At 33.2% G+C, this 19626-nt stretch overlaps 1 protein-coding gene across 3 annotated transcripts; it reads left to right on the plus strand.

Annotated features, from left to right (window-relative positions):
• The first annotated feature begins 10043 nt into the window (after positions 1 to 10043).
• On the plus strand, positions 10044 to 13981 carry LOC117632476 (vesicle-associated membrane protein 714). 3 transcript variants are annotated; one of them, XM_034365959.1, is made up of 5 exons: positions 10044 to 10586; positions 10706 to 10896; positions 11380 to 11543; positions 13216 to 13338; positions 13464 to 13981. In XM_034365959.1, exons 1-4 carry the CDS (start codon positions 10370 to 10372, stop codon positions 13304 to 13306), a joined length of 663 nt encoding a protein of 220 aa, XP_034221850.1. In that variant the 5' UTR covers positions 10044 to 10369; the 3' UTR covers positions 13307 to 13338; positions 13464 to 13981. The 3 variants fall into 3 exon arrangements, with proteins under 3 accessions (XP_034221850.1, XP_034221849.1, XP_034221851.1); XM_034365958.1 differs by having other exon boundaries at positions 13216 to 13981; XM_034365960.1 differs by lacking the exons at positions 13216 to 13338; positions 13464 to 13981 and adding an exon at positions 12227 to 13121.
• Positions 13982 to 19626: the final 5645 nt, after the last annotated feature.

Raw genomic sequence — 19626 nt, forward strand, 5'->3', positions numbered from 1 at the left:
ACAATTACAACTACAAAATGGCCTCAACCGAGCCGGCAAAACCCATGATCTAAGTCAATTGGGCTTGTAGGGCCCACAACCTCTATTTGTTATATGACGATTCCTATTGGTCCATAACCAAGAGTTACATCCATCCTAAAAGTCTCCTCACGATCCAACGGTCAGTTTGACCTCGATCGTGAAATTTGACCATTTGGGCCCGTGGGGTCCACAACCTCCAATTTCCGGTCCGAATGTTCCTATAAGTCCAACAAGGTCTACGTAACACGTTTTGAGAGTTTAGTCTCGATCGAGCAGTCGAATCACTCACGAACGCACGATCGGACATCGACTTAGTACTTAACCCTAAAATCATTGATTCGGAGTATACAAGGAACGACATATTAGAAAATGGGACCGATCGAACAGTCTGAACCTATCAAATCCAAATATCGCCTAATAGGCATAATATCCGTTCGATAGTCAGACGGTATCCAATTGCTAATCCGAGCATACCGTCGTGTTCGGGATGACATGAGGAGTATTTTGGAACTTTATGAATCACCACCAAGTGGCCCACGCTCCGCCACCTATCACCGGAAGTGGTGGGTGTCTTGAGATATTTTTTGGCAACGAAAAATCTCCAAACCACCAGCCAATACCCATACCAACGCGTTCAAACTAACAAGGAGAACAACTTTTAGTCTTGGATCCTTTTCTCAACTTCGATTTAGGCTCACGGACAATGAATTGGATCGAATTTTGGGTGGGTTTTGTAAAGGGGAACGAGAGGAACATTTTTCATGCAGGTAGCATGGCCAACCGGTGCACAACGACGACGATTGGTGGCCGGGAGTCAAACGGTGACTGTTTGCTATAATGACTGTCACAAGAGAAAAGAGGAAGAAGAAATGTCCTGGGGGGTGGGGGAAGAAGAAAGGAGGAGAAAATAAAAACAGCCCCGGTTACTGTAATAAACGGTACTGTAGTGGTACTGTTTGCTACAATAACAAATTTTTAAAAATTCTCAATATGTTTCTAGACCTTTCCTCCTTCGTTACAACTCGGAATTGGGCGTGCCACATGTCTACGAACTCGTATCATCAAGCTCTATGCAACTATCCCACTCAATTCCCCAAAATCCCCAAAATCCTTCCGGACGGGGTGTTACATGCTTAGTAGGGATCCCTGTCTTTGCTGATGCTGCAGGATTAAATAGTTCATTATAAGAAATAATAATACTATATTGTGCTCTATTTGGGTAAATACTATCTTCAAACCACTCTGGGCTAGGAGGTATTATAACTTCTTTTAATTTTGAGGAAAATGAATCTAAATGATCACTATTTTCAATATAAAGTTGACCTAAATAACCATACTATGCTAAAAATGCTAGACTAATTGTGATATTTTTTGTTTATGCTCTAAATGTAGTTCTTTATATTCAACCATGTTAATACTAGCTAAATAATTAGTATAATGAGAGCATCTTTTAGTAATAATTTTTATACTATGATGTGGATTATTTTTAAAATTAAAAAGAAAAGCTTGAATGTATAACTAAAGAGATGTATTTTGCTCATACTCTAATCTAATCATATGACTCTTAATATCTTATGGTAAAAATCTATACCTTTCTCTAGCTAAAGTTTGAAGAAAATATGAATATTTAGTTTTTTGTTCAAGGGAAAATTCTCTATTATGCTCAAGTAAGTTGGGCTCATTACCCTATTTTTCTTGTAAAATCTTACTTAGATTTTGACATCTTAAATTAATGATTCTAAAATTTCTTACTATTGTATCATACTGTTTCTTTTGCTTTTCATGTTTTTCTTGCAAAAAAGAAAGTTGTTGTTTTGCTATTTTATAATCATAATTATATGCCAAAACTCTTGCCCAAGGGCTTTAATAAGTTTTTCATGCCCTCTTCTCATGCTTTCATTATTAGTTCTAATGTTCCAAAAGTTGTCTAAAAGAACTTTTTGTTTATCTCCTATTGATGCTTGAGTACGATATTTTAAAGTAGGATTTCTAACTTCTTGTACTGGAATTTCATTATAATAATAAGTATTTACTACTAGTCTTGCTTGACTACTCATGCTCAATGGATTACCACCATGTGATGTTGTACCATTATTTATGCTGCCAGATGATGATGATTCAAAATATTGGATACATGTTAATGAATAATACGGGATAAGATGTCTGCTAAAGTATTATCCGTACCTTTAATATGCTCAAATATTGGTCAAATCTATTTCCTGTAATAGAATCAACAAAATTGACCCATCATCAGACTGCTTGTTTATTAGTATTAACTTAAAATAATGAGAAACAATATTATGACAATCTATTCTAATAGTAAATATCTCATTATGTAAAAATAATGAAAATGCTTCAAGGGAGTTAATGACTCCTAAAATTTCTAAGTCAGTGACTAGAAGTCTAGCCTGTATGTCACTAAATTTACCTGATGCATATCTACAAACTTTTTCTTCAAATTTTGGTTCTTCTTTATGTTTCTTCTAATATAAAATTCTTGCCCATCCTATTGATGATGCGTCTGTCTCAACTATTTTGTAATTATTGTCTAATGGTAATGCTAAAGGTTTAAGTTGAGTTATATCTTGTTTGATGCTTTGAACTAATTTAATATCTTCACTATTAAAATATTTTTGACATGTTTTACTAGTTTTATTATGCAATGCTGCAATCTTTCTTCCTAAATCAAGGATAAAACTTTTGGGATAATTTAATAATCCAAAAATGCTTGTAATTATTTTTTATCTTCTAATTTATCTGAAAATTCTAACACTTTTTTAGCTATGTGCTCCCTCCTGACTTAATATACATACCTAAAAATTCTATATCTTATTTTTCAAGCTCTACTTTATTCCTACTTATGACTATACCATTATCGATAAATTTTTTCAAAATAATTTCTAAGTGTTTTCTATGTTCATTTTTATTTTTACTATGAACAGGTATATCATCTACATATACACTACAAAAATTATCATACTTCTTAAAGATTTGATCCATCTTTCTTTGAAAGATCGATGGTGCATTATAAGCCATTCAAAATGTCCTTCTGGACAAGTAAATGTTGTTTATTGAATTGATTCTTCTGCTAATCTAATTTGCCAAAATCCTGATTTACAATCAAATTTACTAAAATATTTACTTTCTTGAATTTTATTAATAAGTTCATCTTTATTTGGTAATTTATAACTATCTTCATAAGTATTATCATTTAATCTCTTATAATAATACACTATTCTAGCTTTACCTCTCTTAAGTTCTGAGTGTTTTCTAACTACAAAGGATGCTGATCTATGCCTAGATTTTGAAGGTATAATTACTTTTAAGTTTAAAAGTTCTTTTATTTGTTGTTCAAATTCTTGCTTATCTAACAAGTTACAGGGCATATCTGTTGTTTTAATGGTTAAGTCTGGATTGATAATATCTAATATGGCTAATATCTTATTCTTATTCCAATGTAATTGGAGATCTTCTCCTATAATTCTAGTTTGTTTAGCTAATTGTAATAATTCTTCTAAAGTCTTTGGTCTATCTGTTTGCATAATTTATGAAGGCCCTATTTCTCGCACAATTGGATACTCATGGTCAAATATTATATCATCATATTCTAGATTATTTTGTTCATCTATCTTTTCTTCATTCATTTCTTCTAATTCTTCCATATTATAGTATTTAAATTTTTGTTCTTCTGTGTTAATACTATTGTAAGATTCTAATGTATTTCTTTGATCAGTTGTGGTTATACCTTCTTTAAAAAATGTAATAGTTGGAGGTATATATAAAAATCCTCCTTGTAAACTTTTTAAGAAATTTAATCTTAAGATAAAGGGATATGATCGTACCATAAAGCTTAAGGGCAAATTAAACTATTGTCTTTCTATCCTAATTGGTATATTATTAATACAATGTATTAAATATACAGGTCTTGTATCAAACTGTATAATTCTTACTGCTCTAGCTAGTTTTTGCCTAAATTGTTCTGGCACTAACTCTTCTTTTATTTTTTTTTTTGCTTCCTGTATCTATCATAGCTTTTCTTTGAATTTTATTTTATTTTCACAATTCTAACTCACAATTAATTATTATTAATGAACTGTTCTTTTGTTTCTCTATACTAGGCCTAGGCCTATGATTCTTTTGATTATTATCATCTATTATTTCAACTGTATTTATTTCCATTGGTTTATTATTATAACAAGTTTTACAATAAACTATTGTCTTAGTGTAATATTTTTCTACCACTATTTTCTTACATTGATTACATTTTTTAGGCCATCCTAAATTAACATATTTAAATTCCTCATGTTCTTTTTATTCTTCAAATATACACATATATTCATCTAATTCACTATTAGAATTACTAGAATAATCTGATTGTGATTATGAATCAAAAACATTAACAATATAAATACTTTCATTATCACTGAAATTATCATCAAGACTATATAAATTGATTCTAAGTCTTCATCATCTTCTAATTGAAATTGTTCAATTAATTGTATTTTTTTCTCTAGTTTTCTTTCCTAATTTGGGACACTTAGGTCTAATTATGTCCTACTTCACCACAAAGACAACATTTACATGTTCTTTTATTGGGTACTTTATATTTTGTAATCCGTAGTTTATTTGTTCTTTTCCTAAATTGTTTAGGGATATATTTTCTTCTTCTAAAAGTTTTTGAAGGTTGAATTATAAATTTTTTATATTGTTGTTTATATGGTCCAATTTTTTTAGAGATATTTAGACATATATCCATTCTTAGAACTAATAATATAGATAAATCATACACCATTTAATTTCTATAAACAAACCCAAAAAATGACAGCTGGCTCTATTGAATTTAATTTTGATTATTAAATTACTTTGATGACCTATTGAGTGTTTTGGATTTTTTATTTATTTATGAGGTTGTGGGTTGGGTTTGTTTTAAGAAATCAATGACAGTTTGTAATTTAAAAGAAGTTAAAAGCCTTTTTGTTATGTTGTAAATGATTTTTGTATGTGTTTCTAAAGTCAATTTCATATAGGTTTTTTTTTATAAATAATTTGGGCTCCTATATTGGGTATAATAGTGAATCCTCCTATTTTCTATAACTCTTTCTATATGTCTTTTTCTGCTTAAATTTTCTATGACATCCATATTTCTTAGGTAAACCTGTATTTTTATAGCTCATGTAAAACTGTTTTCTAATTTGTCTTTTTGCTTTTATTTTACTACATTCATATCATAATATATCGTATACATGTTGTATTCTTGTTCTTATGGATACATCTAGTTTCCTATGGCATTTTTGCCATTCATTCCAAATTCTTTCTCCTATTGGTCATTTAATTTTTGTCATATAAGTATCTAATAAATTAAGATCATCAATTCTGCAAGTTCTGCCTAAATACTTGAAAAAGTCTGAAGTATATTCACTAATATATTGCAAATCATAAATTTGTAATTGTTCTAAATTTCTTATGGCTCTAATTTGTTCTTGTTCATTTCTACCATCTAATCTATATGATCTAAAAATTCATATTTAATTAATTTAACAAAAGCATCTATACTAAACATTTTTTTGCTGCTTGATGTTCTCTTGGATTTTTAGTTTTCCATGCTTGGAAGTAATAAAAAACCATTCCATCTAAAGTATGCTCAAAGTAATCTAACATATCTTTATTATTACTAAAATCTAACATTTATGCTGCATGTACACATCCTTTTTCCCATCTTTCTATAGTTTTTTTCCCAATCTTGTGGGTCTACATGATCTAAGTTTAATATATTTCCTGCTAAACTCATTTGTTCAATTCCTATATAAGGTATTCTATTTTTTCTTAGTCTAATTGTTTCTTGTTGAAAAGCAGTTTTATCGGTCTCATTATTTTCTCTATATGGTTCCTTAGTTTACCTAAGATTTTGCTGGTCTGTTCTACTTGCATTAACTACAAACGGCCTAGTTGAACTATACTTGTCTTCTGCGGGCATGCATTATACTTCAATTAACATATTTTGATATTTTTTTCTCCTAAAATATGTTCTAATCCTATATTTAAAATTAAAATCTTTCATTTCTTTATCTGATAATCTATGTAATCCTAAATCATAAGTTCTATATTTTTCTATATATTTTTCTTCATTTAAATTATCTGTCATTTATGAGTTTATCAACTATATTATCAAAATTATGCTCAATCATATTTATTTCTAAATTATCAAATGCCACGTGTATTTCTTCTGCTCCACTTTCTAAATCTTCTATATAATTTATTTGTTTTTAATTAGTAAATCTTACTATTGCTTCACCTATACGATTTTCAAAAATTTGTGCTTTATCAGATTGTCTATTTTTTGCTACTTGTAAATTTGGTAAAATCCATTCCGTTCCTTCTAAAAAGCTATTATCTATTGGTTTTGCCTCTATCATATTAACATGTTTACTACCAAAAATTTGTACTAAATTCTGAAATTCTATATTAAATTTATAATTATAATTATCTAAAAAAATTTCTACATACATAAGACTAATACTAAAATTTTTGTATTCACCTTTCATATTATAATTTTAATATGTTTATTCAATTCTCTAATATTCATGACATAATTAGGAATACATCCTATGACTATTAGGTTTGTGCTAAGATCTACTTCTATTGTACGTATAGCTGCTTGTTGATGATTATCCCATCCTATGACATTGATATAAATTATATTTATTTTTATGAGATTTTAAAAAACCTTTTCTAAGAAATTCTTGTGCTTCTTGTTCAATAGGGTATATATCTTCTGTTCTAACTATTTCTTTTCCTTTTCTCCTAAAGAGTTCCATTTACTATTATCAAATGGATTTATTCTACTTTTTCTTTTTTGAAGATTATTTCCTAAGATTAAATTTTCTAATTTATCAATTAATTCTTTGGGCAGTGTGGAAGTAGTATTATGCACTACTTGATTGATTTATGTTATTTGTTCTTCTAATTGATCTACTTTTTCAGCTAAATTTAAAATTATTTTGATAATTAAATTATTTTGTCTTATAGGATATTACTACTTACTACAGATGTTGTAAAATCTGTAAGGCCTACTGATTCGTTATCTAATTCTTCCAATGCCTTGATATATTAATTATTAATTTTAGAATATGTCATTAAACTAAAAGTCTATCTATTTTATTATGTAATTTTTCTACTTGTTTAGTTAATGTTTTTTGTACTAATTGTATTTTTGCACTTCTATTTTTAATTGCTCAATAATTTCTAATGATTGGAGTTCTATTCGTTTTGGCTTGCTATCTATAAGATCTATGAGGTCTTTGATTTCGTTCTTACTAGGAAATCTTTGAATATTCTTATTATTATCTTCTAATTGAGATGTTATATAATCTAAGTTTTGTCTAATTATTTTTAGGGAATTTTTCTAAAAATATAATAATAACTGTTGAATTATTCTATTATGTTTGTTATGTTCAAATTTTACACTTTCTGCTTGACTAATTAAAAGGTCAACAATACTATTTTCTAAGGGATTGTTACTGCTGTGTAATAAATGTTTGTGTTTTTTTTTGTGTGTGGAAAATAACAAACTAATGTATTATTATCTAAATTTAATTTTATCTTTTGTTGTTCATTAATTTGTAGATTAAGGTACTCTACCATATAATTAAAATTTATCTAAGTTTATCTTTTTCTTTTATTCTTATAGGTCTCCATCAAGAGCTAAACATGCAAATGGTTCATTGTTCTTAACTAGTGATTTGGTAATTAACAAAATTTTAACAAGTTATAAAAGGTTGGTTTTTTTATCAGTTATGTTCATTGACTTCTGTCCTCAAGGTACTTTACTGGTATAATCATATTATTAAGGTGCTAAACTAAAGCTCTAATACCATTATTTTCGCTGGTCTTGGTCAAGGTTTCTAAAGACCAAAATAACAACCGGACACCATGCCTAGAACATGGAACTAGAACATGGAACTGCAAAGACGCCAACTTAAAGGGTTATGGAGCAAAACTCAGAGGTTCCCTGACAGACATCTAGTTATTATTATGGCAAATATCAAACATGACTAAGTGCTCAAACAAAGTATTGATTGTCAGTTTAGCAAAATAATAATATAATTATGAAAAGTGTTTCCCTGTTTTGGACAAAAAGTTTAATAAGAAAATCAAAAATAAAAGAGAAAATACTTGCTTAATTGCTTTTGTTGCTGGAACTGTTATGACCGGGTATTAACGGTGGTCGGCGGTATTAACAGTGATCGGAGTAAGAGAGTATAATAAGAGAATAAGAGAAAGTATATGAACAAAGGGAGTTTATTGATTGAAAACTGAAGGAGAAAGTACTGAGATTTTTTCATCTCTGGTATTGTACTTTTTTCTTTGGAATTACAAAACTATATACACCTATTCACCGACTCTACTAAGGATGGCTAAGTATGAGAAGATAAGTCTCTCTATCTTTCTGAACTCTCTTACATACTTCACATGCCAACTGATGGCAAACAAACGATTCTCATGCATTTTAAGACAAAACGCACTCGAAAATATGTAAAAAGAAACAAAAGCATTGTTTCTAACACTGTCGTTGCGCAGTAATAATTGTTGGAGAAAGACAAAGTGACAAAGTCTTCACATGGTTTGATTGCTTGAAGACAAAATCTTCACATGTAGGCCTGGTCTATTCACATGCTGATGGTGGTTTTCGATGGAGGAAAGAGCTCTAAAGATAATGGGCTTTTTTGTCATTCTGAAAAGATTTTGGGTGTTTTTGAGAGCTGGCTGTTTCTTTTGGACTTTTCACTAAATTCCTAATTTTGTATACCAACAATCAATCACTCCGACTTCATGACATTGTCGTTATTTGGCATTCAAACTTCATGTGGGACCTTTTTCAAGGGCATTCTCATCAATTTCAATGAATACAGTACCTAAAACATCTTGCTTCGTTAACATACATTATATTGCCAACAAATACAATGACAAGAATGCCTAATTGAGATAAATAACGAGAATGCCCTTGAAAAAGAGCACGTTGTCTTGTCACGTGCCATAATTTAACAAAAAAGTGGCCAAAAGTGCCAAATTGTAACAATGTGTGAAGTTTGATTGATTAGTTGTAACTTGTAAATAATATGAGTTTAGGTTGTAATTTCACAAAAGCAGAAAAGTTAAGTGTCATTTATGTGAATTTATCATAATCTAAAATTTGATGAGACCACCCTCCTTCCAATTAGTGATGGCAAAAATCCCACCTAGTCAGGTGTCCATCGGGTACCCGCCCCTAAAAGGGGGAAGATTTTAGGTAAAATCGGGGACTGGTACAGGGATCCCTGAATTTTAAAAATCCCCAGCTGGAGATGGGCCGGGGATGATATTGTTATTCCTATCCCCAAATCTGGCCCGATTAGTGATATGTATATATATTTTTTAAATAATAAATATCGAATATAGAATATATATTCCAATAAACCATATAGGAAATAATTCATGATTTTCTTAGTTGACCAAGAAACATATAGAAATTATTATTTTTATGTGCTTTCCCTGACTCGTTATTAGAACTTCCTCCCATATTGTTTGATGAAGCTATGGTGCTAGTGCTACAGTGCTACCATGGTTTTTTTTTTTTTTTCAATTTTTTTTTTGTAGGTCTTTAATGTATTTTTGTGTGGTTAATTTTAGCGGTAGAATAAGAATTTTGCGACAAAATATGTACTTTTGATTGTGGATAATATGATTTCTAGTAGTTTGTCAAATTGTTGAGATGATTTTGAGTAGTTAATTTGAATTTTATGATTTAATGAATGTAATTGAGTTGATTTTTTTGGTCAAAATTGAGTGCAGTATATTTTTAATAAATAAAAATCGGGAATTCGGGGCGAGTTTGGGAGACAACCTCTTTATGCGGACTTGAATGGGAATTCCCTGAAATTTCTTACCGGGGATTGGGGCGGAGATGGGAGCGGAAATGGAGAGCAGTGACAGAGATAATATTGCCATAGCTATCCTCGAACCGGCCTGTTGCCATCCCTACTTCTGATCCTAAGAAAGTACCACGAACTCTTTGTGCGATCCGCTGTTAGTTTATCAAACATTATACCTTGACGCCGCGTGGACTCACCGGTGACAACAAATTTCTTCACCTTCCCCGCCTTCACTTTCAACTTTCAACTTTCAACTTCCCTTTCCTCTTCCAATAACATTAACAAAACAACAAAACATAAATAAATAAATATAAAATAAAAAGATAAATATAAAATAAGCAGTAAATCAGAATTCAAACAGCTCCATGAGACTTCGATCGCGATCGAAGTAGAGAGCTTTCAGAGCCCTAAACCCTAAGCCCCGAAGATCCGAAGCAGAGATGGCGATTCTCTACGCGGTGGTGGCTCGAGGAACAATCGTGTTGGCCGAGTTCAGCGCGGTCACAGGGAACACAGGGGCAGTGGCTCGGCGCATCTTGGAAAAGCTTCCATCGGAGGCGGATTCTAGGGTTTGCTTCTCTCAGGATCGGTACATCTTCCACATACTCAAATCCGATGGCCTCACTTTTCTTTGCATGGCCAACGACACCTTCGGCAGTGCGTAACGTATTTTCTTCAATTGTGTTCTTCAATTTCGCTTTGGGAATTCAATTTTGGTGCTTTCTTTTTCTGGATTTTATGGGTTTTGAGTATGTTGGTGTTTTGTTTTGGTGCAGGGAGAATACCCTTTTCATACTTGGAGGATATTCATATGAGATTTATGAAAAATTATGGCAGAGTGGCCCCTTATGCTCCTGCTTATGCAATGAACGACGAATTTTCGAGGGTTTTGCATCAGCAGATGGAGTTTTTCTCCAGCAATCCTAGCGCTGATACTCTCAACCGTGTGAGAGGCGAAGTTGGTGAGGCAAGTCTTTGTGCTTCTCTGGAATTTTGATTGTCATTTGGTCTTTCTAACTTGTTTCTTCAACTATTTGCCAATTATTTTTGTCTGGGAATAAGGAAGCTTCACTTGCTACATGTCATTTTTGCCTGTTGCTTAAACAAGTATTTGAGGAAAACACATCTGTCATTTAGAAAGCAAGTCAATTGGTGTTGTCCATTCAAAGATTTCTTAGACACATTCATTTGTTTATTGAATTTTCACAGCTAGTTTGCAGTTTCAATGCATGATATTTTATATAAAAGTAGTTATATGCTTTGTAGCATTCAAGTGATATGGTATTTCGTAGGCTTTATAAACTTTTTGTTTTCCCTTTTCAATAAATTTCTGATTTTGCTGCCCCTTCGTTTTTTCTTCTATTGTTTAGGTTTGTGTTTCATCCTTCAATGCATTTCTTGTTCTGTGTTTGGTTTGTTCTAACAGTCACTTAAATTTTGATATGTCTAGATACGAACTATAATGGTGGACAACATAGAAAAGATATTGGAGAGGGGTGACCGAATTGAGCTTCTTGTTGACAAAACTGCAACTATGCAAGATAGTGCATTTCACTTCAAGAAGCAGTCCAAACGGCTTCGTCGAGCTCTGTGGATGAAAAATGCCAAGCTCTTGTAAGTTATTTTGATTTACACAAATGACGTAGACTTATATCTTTAGGAATATGTTCAAGTTTTGAAAATAATAGGAAATGATTAGTATTAATGGTACCTTGAATAAGCTTACCATTTCAAGGCCGTGAAAAGGTAAACAAGCATAGTTAAAGAGAAAGACCTGGTGATGGGAATGTTTCATCTGTGGAGTGAGAATTTATTATACAAAAGTGATAATTTCCCCATGAGAAAATTTATTAATGAGCAAACCCAAATTTGAAAACAAAAAAAGGCAAGAAACTAAATACACTGAAGGCAACAGCAATGACCCAAAACTTAAAATCCTATCCACCCAAAAGAAAAGAAAAGAAAAAGGGCGGTTCGAATTCAACAATAAGTTGAGAAAATTCACATAAAATTTATCTTTGATGAAGTCTTTTCCTCAGACCAAATAAAGGTTAGAAGAATATTTCATTGAGAAATAAAGTACAGAAGTGAAAATTTGTAAAGGGGGGAAAACAGGGAAGCTAATTGTATGGGAGTTAGGCCCCTAATACTAATATACATTTGCAATCACAAGCCTGAAATCAGTAACCATGACAGCAAAAAACTCCGACCTTTGTTTTTCTGGAAGGGAAAAGAAAACTCCTACCTTTGTTGGGGCCATAACTTTAATTATGTTGATTGGAAATTTTTTGAATTAGGCTTTGAAACTGAGGTGTTAGGGGATGGATTTGAAGATGGGATGCAGATTTGAATGGAGTGGACTGTGGACCCAAGTGATGTTTAAGCTAGAAACAATTTCAGTAGTGGAGAATCAACAGCAAACTGATTGGGGGAAAGTTGTAGGCGAGGTGGAGGTGAGAGAAGAGGGGTGTTTCAAGTGTGTAGGAATTGTCGAGCAACCTTTGGTTTTGTTTTAAGGAACTTTCTTATCCCACTCAGGGAAGGACTGGTCTCCCCAAACTTTGAGGGGATTTGGAATGAAATTCGATTTCTTATTACTTTGTCTAACCAATTCCTCACAATTTCCATGGAATCTCAAATCCATTCCATCCCTGATTTCAGTGACCAAACATAGTTTGCAATTCAAGTGAATTCAAACCATCTTGCTGAATTTTATTTTTCCGTTCTTATCTTTCTTAAGATAACTAACCTTTTCTTTTCCTAATGGTGACTAGGGATTTTCTTAGTTTATCGAAAAAGACACATTCTTAGGTTACACGTCATCCTTATCACCCCATGCATATGAATTTTAATTTCACAAGTGACAATGTGATGCTTTTAAGTTTATTATGAAGCTGTAGTCCGTTATGCCCAGTGCCATCTGAAAATGATATTTTGGTTTTGTTTAACCCCAAAATCATCAAGTTGTGGCCACTGCAATTTTTTGAATGCATCAGCATTTTTTATTTTTTATTTCCTTCCAATTTGAACATGATTATTCTGTTCTAATTAAGTGGTAAGGAGTAAGATATCGACTTCACAACAGGATCAAATGTGTTGATTACATATCACTCCGAAATCTAGGTGCATAAAAAACTAAATGATTTTACTTACTCCGCTATGGCCCTTGTGCTTGCCAAATGTTGTAAAGATAAAAGCTACATGATATATATTATATTTCCATGACTTGTTTGATTAGTATTCCCATTTCCAGTTCAGTGCATTGAAGGTTGTCTAATTGTGACAGGGCCCTGTTGACATGCTTGATTGTTGTGCTTCTGTACATTATAATTGCTGTTTGTTGTGGAGGCGTCACGCTACCTTCCTGCAGATCTTGATTCCTTCGCTTCTTGTTATAGTTTCTACTGCGGTAAGGAACAATTACTTTTTTGAAAATCGAAGTCAATCTATATGAAAGGGGGTTCCAGTGGTTGAGGGTTCAAATCTTTTTGGTGTATATTGAAGTAAAATATCGAACACTTTGCAATGTTCTAGGAGGAATCCTGCAGATTCTTTGTTTTGCTGCATTTGGAGTGAATTGCTGAGATTTCTTTTGGCAAGCCTGTCAAGTTGTTCTTACAGTGTGTCATATCATCTTTGTATTCCTTACGCCTGGGGATTTTGAAATTATCATTGATTATAAATCTTAACTCCTGCAAGTTGTATTCAACGGTTCAAGTTTCTGAGGTGTACATGGAAGAAAAATACGCATACTCAGTTCCAGTAATAATCCTGTAAATTCTTACTCTGGTTGTGCCTCAGATCCATCCAATATTCTCTTTTAGTTTTACTACTTTTAAAAAGCTTCGCACATTTTTATGTTCTACTCTATTAGAAAACTCAATCTATGGACAATCGATTTGTTACTCATTTTAATTCCCCTGTAATGATTTTGTATATTGTAAACTTTGGTTTGTCCTTTCTGTGCGTTTATTATAGACTTCTTATTCAATACAGCAATGTTCTTACTGATGGAAGGGCCGAGAGCCTTCCATTGCTTTTGAGTTTCTAAACTGAATAGTAATTATGTGTGGCTGATGATTTGTCCAAATTTTCGTATACATCTTGAATAAATTTTTAATTTTAGTTTTGGTTAGTAATCTCTAGTTTCGCTCAATCTGCATGTTCATGGCATACGTGGGTTAGGATGCAGTGTGTTCGCTTCCTTCCACTCAAGTTTGATTCTCCCTCCATCTAAGTTAAGATTAGTTTGGGGTGTGTATTCAATTAGGATTCTAGAGCGTTTACAAGATTTTAAAAACTCAGGTATATTCAATTTGGATTTATAAAAACTTTAAAAGAGTTTCTACAAGTCTGGGTGTGTTCAATCCAGACTTGTATGAATTTTAAAAAAGTCCATACAAATATGGGTGTATTTAATTAGGATTATAAAAAAGTTCAATAAAATCTAGGTATATTTAAAAAGTCATACATTTTGAAGGATTTTATTGAGTGATAAATTTGGGTAGGGTTTAATGTGAGAGGAATAAATAACAAAGACCATATTAAATCCAACCTCTCCCCTAAGGATTTCATCAGACGCTAGTTTTTCTCTTTGCATACGCCCTAGCTTCTCTCTGCAGAAGACGAACATCCTTTCTTCATCTATGAAGGTACGCTCCTTGTTTTTTCTTTGATAAATACCTCGTTGGGTTTTCTTTTTTCATGATTTTTCTTCATCATGTTTTTCTTGTTATTAGGGTTTAGTTTGAAGTTGCATGTTATTAGGGTTTATGCTTGGGTTTTTTTTTTCTTCTCAAATATCTATATACAACTTTATATAGTAATAGTAAAATTACAGTCCTAATCTCTTGGACTACAGAAGTCTAAGAGATTTGTGGTCACTCACCGTTGAATGTAAATTCAACAGTTCACTCACTCTTGCACTCATTTTAAAAAACTTTTTTGAACTATTGAATTTACATCCAATGGTGGGTGATCACAAATCTCTTGGGCTCCTGTGATCCAAGAGATCGGGACTGAGTAAAACTATATGAAAGAAGTGTTGCTGAATCGATGCATGTTTCAAATTCCACTTTTTTTTTTTTTTTTAATAGGTGTGGTTCTAAGGGAGCTGAAGCTTGGAAACAAAAGTACATAAACAACATTCTAGGTCTAGCAACCCCACTCAAATCTTTAGTAGATAATGTACAAACCCTTCAGGCACACCCTCGCAAAATCTACACCCAAAATCTAGTTTTGAGCTCAGAGTTGTCAATTTATTTGCAAGGCAATTTCCTTCTCTATATTTATGAGAAATACTAGAGTCTTTGGACCTAAGCATTTTCTGGCAGTTAGTCACCAAACTATAGTATGGATGCTCTTCATCCAACTCTGAAGAAAGCATTTGCACAGCAATTTGAGAATAAGATTCAATATGAAGTGGAAACCATTTCTTGTGGCACACCAAAACAATTCCATGGTAAAGAGCTCATAATTCAGCTTGCAGAACTTGCCCAAAGCCTATGTTTGCAGAGAAGCCACCCAGCCAAGCACCAAAGTAATCTTTGACAACTCCCCAACTCCAATAGCACCATCCTCAGATCTACAACCATTAGTGTTTAATTTGTATTTGCCCTTCGAAGGAGGTTGCCACCTCACCAAGATATGTTGCTTACTAGGCTTATAAGCCTTCACCTTAATCGTATCTTTCCACTCTGTTAGATCTCTAAGAACACCGATCTCTAGAGGCGTATCAAGATGAGAGTCAGGTTCAAAAACACCCTTACATCTCCTTTTCCAAATATTCAATAGGGAAAACGCCACAAGATGGCTATAGGTATTCCCCCTGAAGTCTGTTTTATTAGACTTTAGATTCAACATCAACCAATCCCAAAAATCATTCAAGTTAACTAACTAACCATTTGTACCCATGTTAAGCTTCCTCCACAACGCAGCAGACTCCGAGCAATTTCTAAATAAATGGTTCAAATCTTCACAAATGCAAGAGCATCTGGGACATGATGCATCAAAGGAAAGGCCTATATGAATTCTGTGACTGTTTGTCAAAAGTTTCCTATGGCAAACCTTCCAAAGGAAATGAAGGACTTTGGGGGGAGCACTGATTTTCCATAAAAAAAACTCCATCTCCAATCCTTTGAACCAAATTGATTAGTAATATTATGGTAAGTAGAACTGACCGAGAATTTACCATCAGCAATAAAACCCCATCTAATTTTATCTTCAATATCCCCATCCTTCACAGCATGAATACCAATAATATTATTAAGGATTGCTTCAGGTAATAAACCACTTAATTGATCCAATCGCCACCCATTGACATCGAGAAAGTGGTAAACTTTTACCTGCAAAAGAACATTCGGAGTGGAGCATTGAGCATGAAGAAGTAGATGGCCAATCCCTAACCAATTGTCAAGCCAAAACCTGGTCTTTTGCCCATTTCCGACATGCCACACAAGACCTTGCTCTAGAGCCTGAGCACCAAAAAATTATCCTCTCCAAGTACTAGAGCAACCTAAGGTTTTAGATTTCCCACCAATTAGCAAGTCATGGTTTTGTAAGTATCTCCCACTAAGCACACGTGCTCATAAACCATTATCTTTCTTCATCAGTCTCCATCCAGTTTTTGCAAGAAGAGCTTGATTAACATGCTCCGTCTTCTTCAACCCTAAGCCACCTTTATTCTTGGAACAACAAATAGTACTCTAGTTGACAAGATGCACTTTCCTTCTATCAGTTGTACCCCAAATGAAATTTTTATTCAATCTATCCAACTCCTGACAAACTGTCATCGGTAATTTCACTGTTTGCATAGTATAAACCGGGATAACAGCAGTAACTGACTGGATCAATGTCACTCTGTCAACCATAGAAAGGGATTCAGTCTTCCATGTCGCAAGTCTTCTTTGAACGTTATCAACAACACCCCAATAAGTCCCCGTACTGACTCTTCCATGAATTAGTGGAACACCCAAATATCTTCCCAAATTAGTGGTTAAGGGAGAGCCACATATTTGAGAAATCTCCAAATCTTTAAATTTGTCAACATTAGGAGAGCAATACACCATATACTTCTCAAAACTCACTAATTGCCCCGACATCTGACAGAAGTAATCAATACATTTCCTCATAATCGTGGCTTGTTTTGGAGAAGCTTCGCCAAAGAGAATCAAGTCATCTGCAAAAACTAAATGGGAAATATGGGGCCCCTTTTTTGCTGCCAAAACTGTTTTCCAAAGTTTCATTCTTACATGTTGTTGTATTATGTGAACTAATTTCTCGAGGCATAGCACAAAAAGATATGAGGATAAAGCTTGGAACTGAACAGTACTAACACAACTCATGATCAAATCAAGAAACTTACCACATATCCCAATTTCCTGCATAGTGGCTCTGATAAAATCCCACTGTAGACAATCATAAGCTTGGCTAAATCCACCTTCCATGCCGTGAGTCTTTCTTACCTTTGGCTCCTTTAAATTTATGCAAAATCTCTTGGGAAATAATAATATTATCCACAATCTGTCTCCCTGGTACAAAGCTCACTTGAGTGGGAGACACCAGCTTATTCATGAGAGACCGTATTCTAGAAACAATAATCTTTGAAATGACTTTATAGATCATATTACATAGGCTTATAGGCCTTAACTACTTCATAGAGCTAGGCTTGTCCATTTTAGGAATTAGAGAAATCAATGTATTATTGAGTCCCTTAGGAATGTTCCCACAATTAAAATAATATTGCACCAAGCACGCGAGATCCCTGCCACAAATATCCCAAGCATGTTGAAAAAGTTTGCAGGCATGCCATCAGGATCGGGGACTTTAAGGCTCCCAATAGCAAATACGCTGTTTTGGATCTCCAACGCAGAAACAGGGCTATTAAGATTTTTCTTTGTTGAATATGAGGAAAACCACATTGAATATTCAAATTGGCCCTACAAGGTTTGGCTGAGAATATGTATTCAAAATATCGAATAACAATTTCCTTCATTTCCTCCTTGGACTTAATCCATTGACCAGCCTCATTCTCCAACCCTTCCAATTTATTTCTTTTTCTTCTTACTATAGTAGATAAATGGAAATTTTTTTTATTTTTATCTCCTTCGTGTAACCACAAATTTCTAGATTTATGTTTCCAAAAAAGTTCCTCCTGAGCCAAAATATTATTGTATTCATTAATGACCTTTTTTCCGAGATTCCAAAAATAGGGACTACACCTTCTGCCAAAGCTCTTTTTTTCTTCTGGAATAAAGCACCAAAAATCTCTTGGTTCCAAGTTCTTCTTGGTTCCAAGTTCTTAGCACAAGGGTGAGATCTTGATTGCATGTTTCAACTTTATTGTGCAGTTTAGTTCAAACTCTGATTTGTTGAATGACCGAACACTCGATGAACAAAGAGAATAATTCTTATTAATGGTAGCATCCATGTTTAGTTGGAAGCTATAGCTACCCTTTTAATTCTATAGGGAACATTGTTCTGATAATTATCTTGATAAGAACGTCCAGCCCTGTAGCATGGTTTTGATAATTATCTTTTAATGTCTGTACTGTTTTGTGGATTTTGTGTATTTTTTATGCTTTATTTGTGATTGATATGATAAAATTCATAGATACACCACTCAAATGTAGTGTGGAAATGCACAACAAGTAACTGAAAAAGAGAAGGAAAAGCAAGATTATAACGCTTGGAGTGTGGAAGAGAGCAGAATATTGTTGCAACTCATGGTTAATACTACATCTCATGGATGCTTGATGCTAATGGCATGCTAAGCACGGCAACTGTAGAAACCAAAATACTCCCCAAAATTAATGAAAAACTTAGGTGTCACAAAACCTATTCTCAATACTAGAGTCGGTTGAAATACTTTGAAAGAGAATACTAAATGTTCACAGCTTATTCGTCATAGCTTTAGGTCTGGTGTGATCTAACTAAAAAGAAATTCACTGCTCCTGAAGAAGTTTGGGCAGACTACTTTAAGGTTAGGTTATTAAATTTTCTTTAAATAATTCTGTTTGGTAACTTGAATACATAACTCTGTTAATAAATAATTATTATTTTATTATTTTTGTTATAGTCCTACCCAAGTCACACAAGCCTTCAAACAAAAACTTGCGAGGACTATGAGGATTTGTAAATTGTAATTGGAAATGCAACTGCTATTAGAAGAAACTCATTAGGATTGGGTGATAATACTGATGCAAGAACTTTTAGGATGGAAGATAGACATGTTGGAATACAAGACTTTGTTGACAGTCAGGTCTTTATACCAAATCATAATGAACAACCACACCCAGATCCACCACTCAGACATTCTTCTTCATCCCCCTTTCAGACAAATAATTGGGAAGGTCCCTCAGAAAGCTCAAGCCAAAAGAAACGAATTAGAACATAATTGGAAGGGAATGCTATCTCAAATGAGACCACCCAACAAGCTATGGAAAGAATTAGCCTTAGCATTGATTCAATTGCCACTGACTTTTGGGGAGTTCATAACCTATTGGAAAAAAAGGAAAGAGAGAGAGAGTGGTAAAGTTATATGTGGGATGCCATTAAGGAGACCCCAAATTTGGTATCATAAAGCGTTTTCTTTGTTGAATACTAACACAAAAAAGGGTGCATTTTTTTAAAATCTCCCATGAGAAGCGCTCAAATTGGATATCCTACAATTTGAAATGAGTGGATTTTTTTGAGAGTT

The sequence above is a fragment of the Prunus dulcis genome, chromosome 6, assembly GCF_902201215.1.
Source record: "Prunus dulcis chromosome 6, ALMONDv2, whole genome shotgun sequence".
Classification (NCBI taxonomy): Eukaryota; Viridiplantae; Streptophyta; class Magnoliopsida; order Rosales; family Rosaceae; genus Prunus; species Prunus dulcis.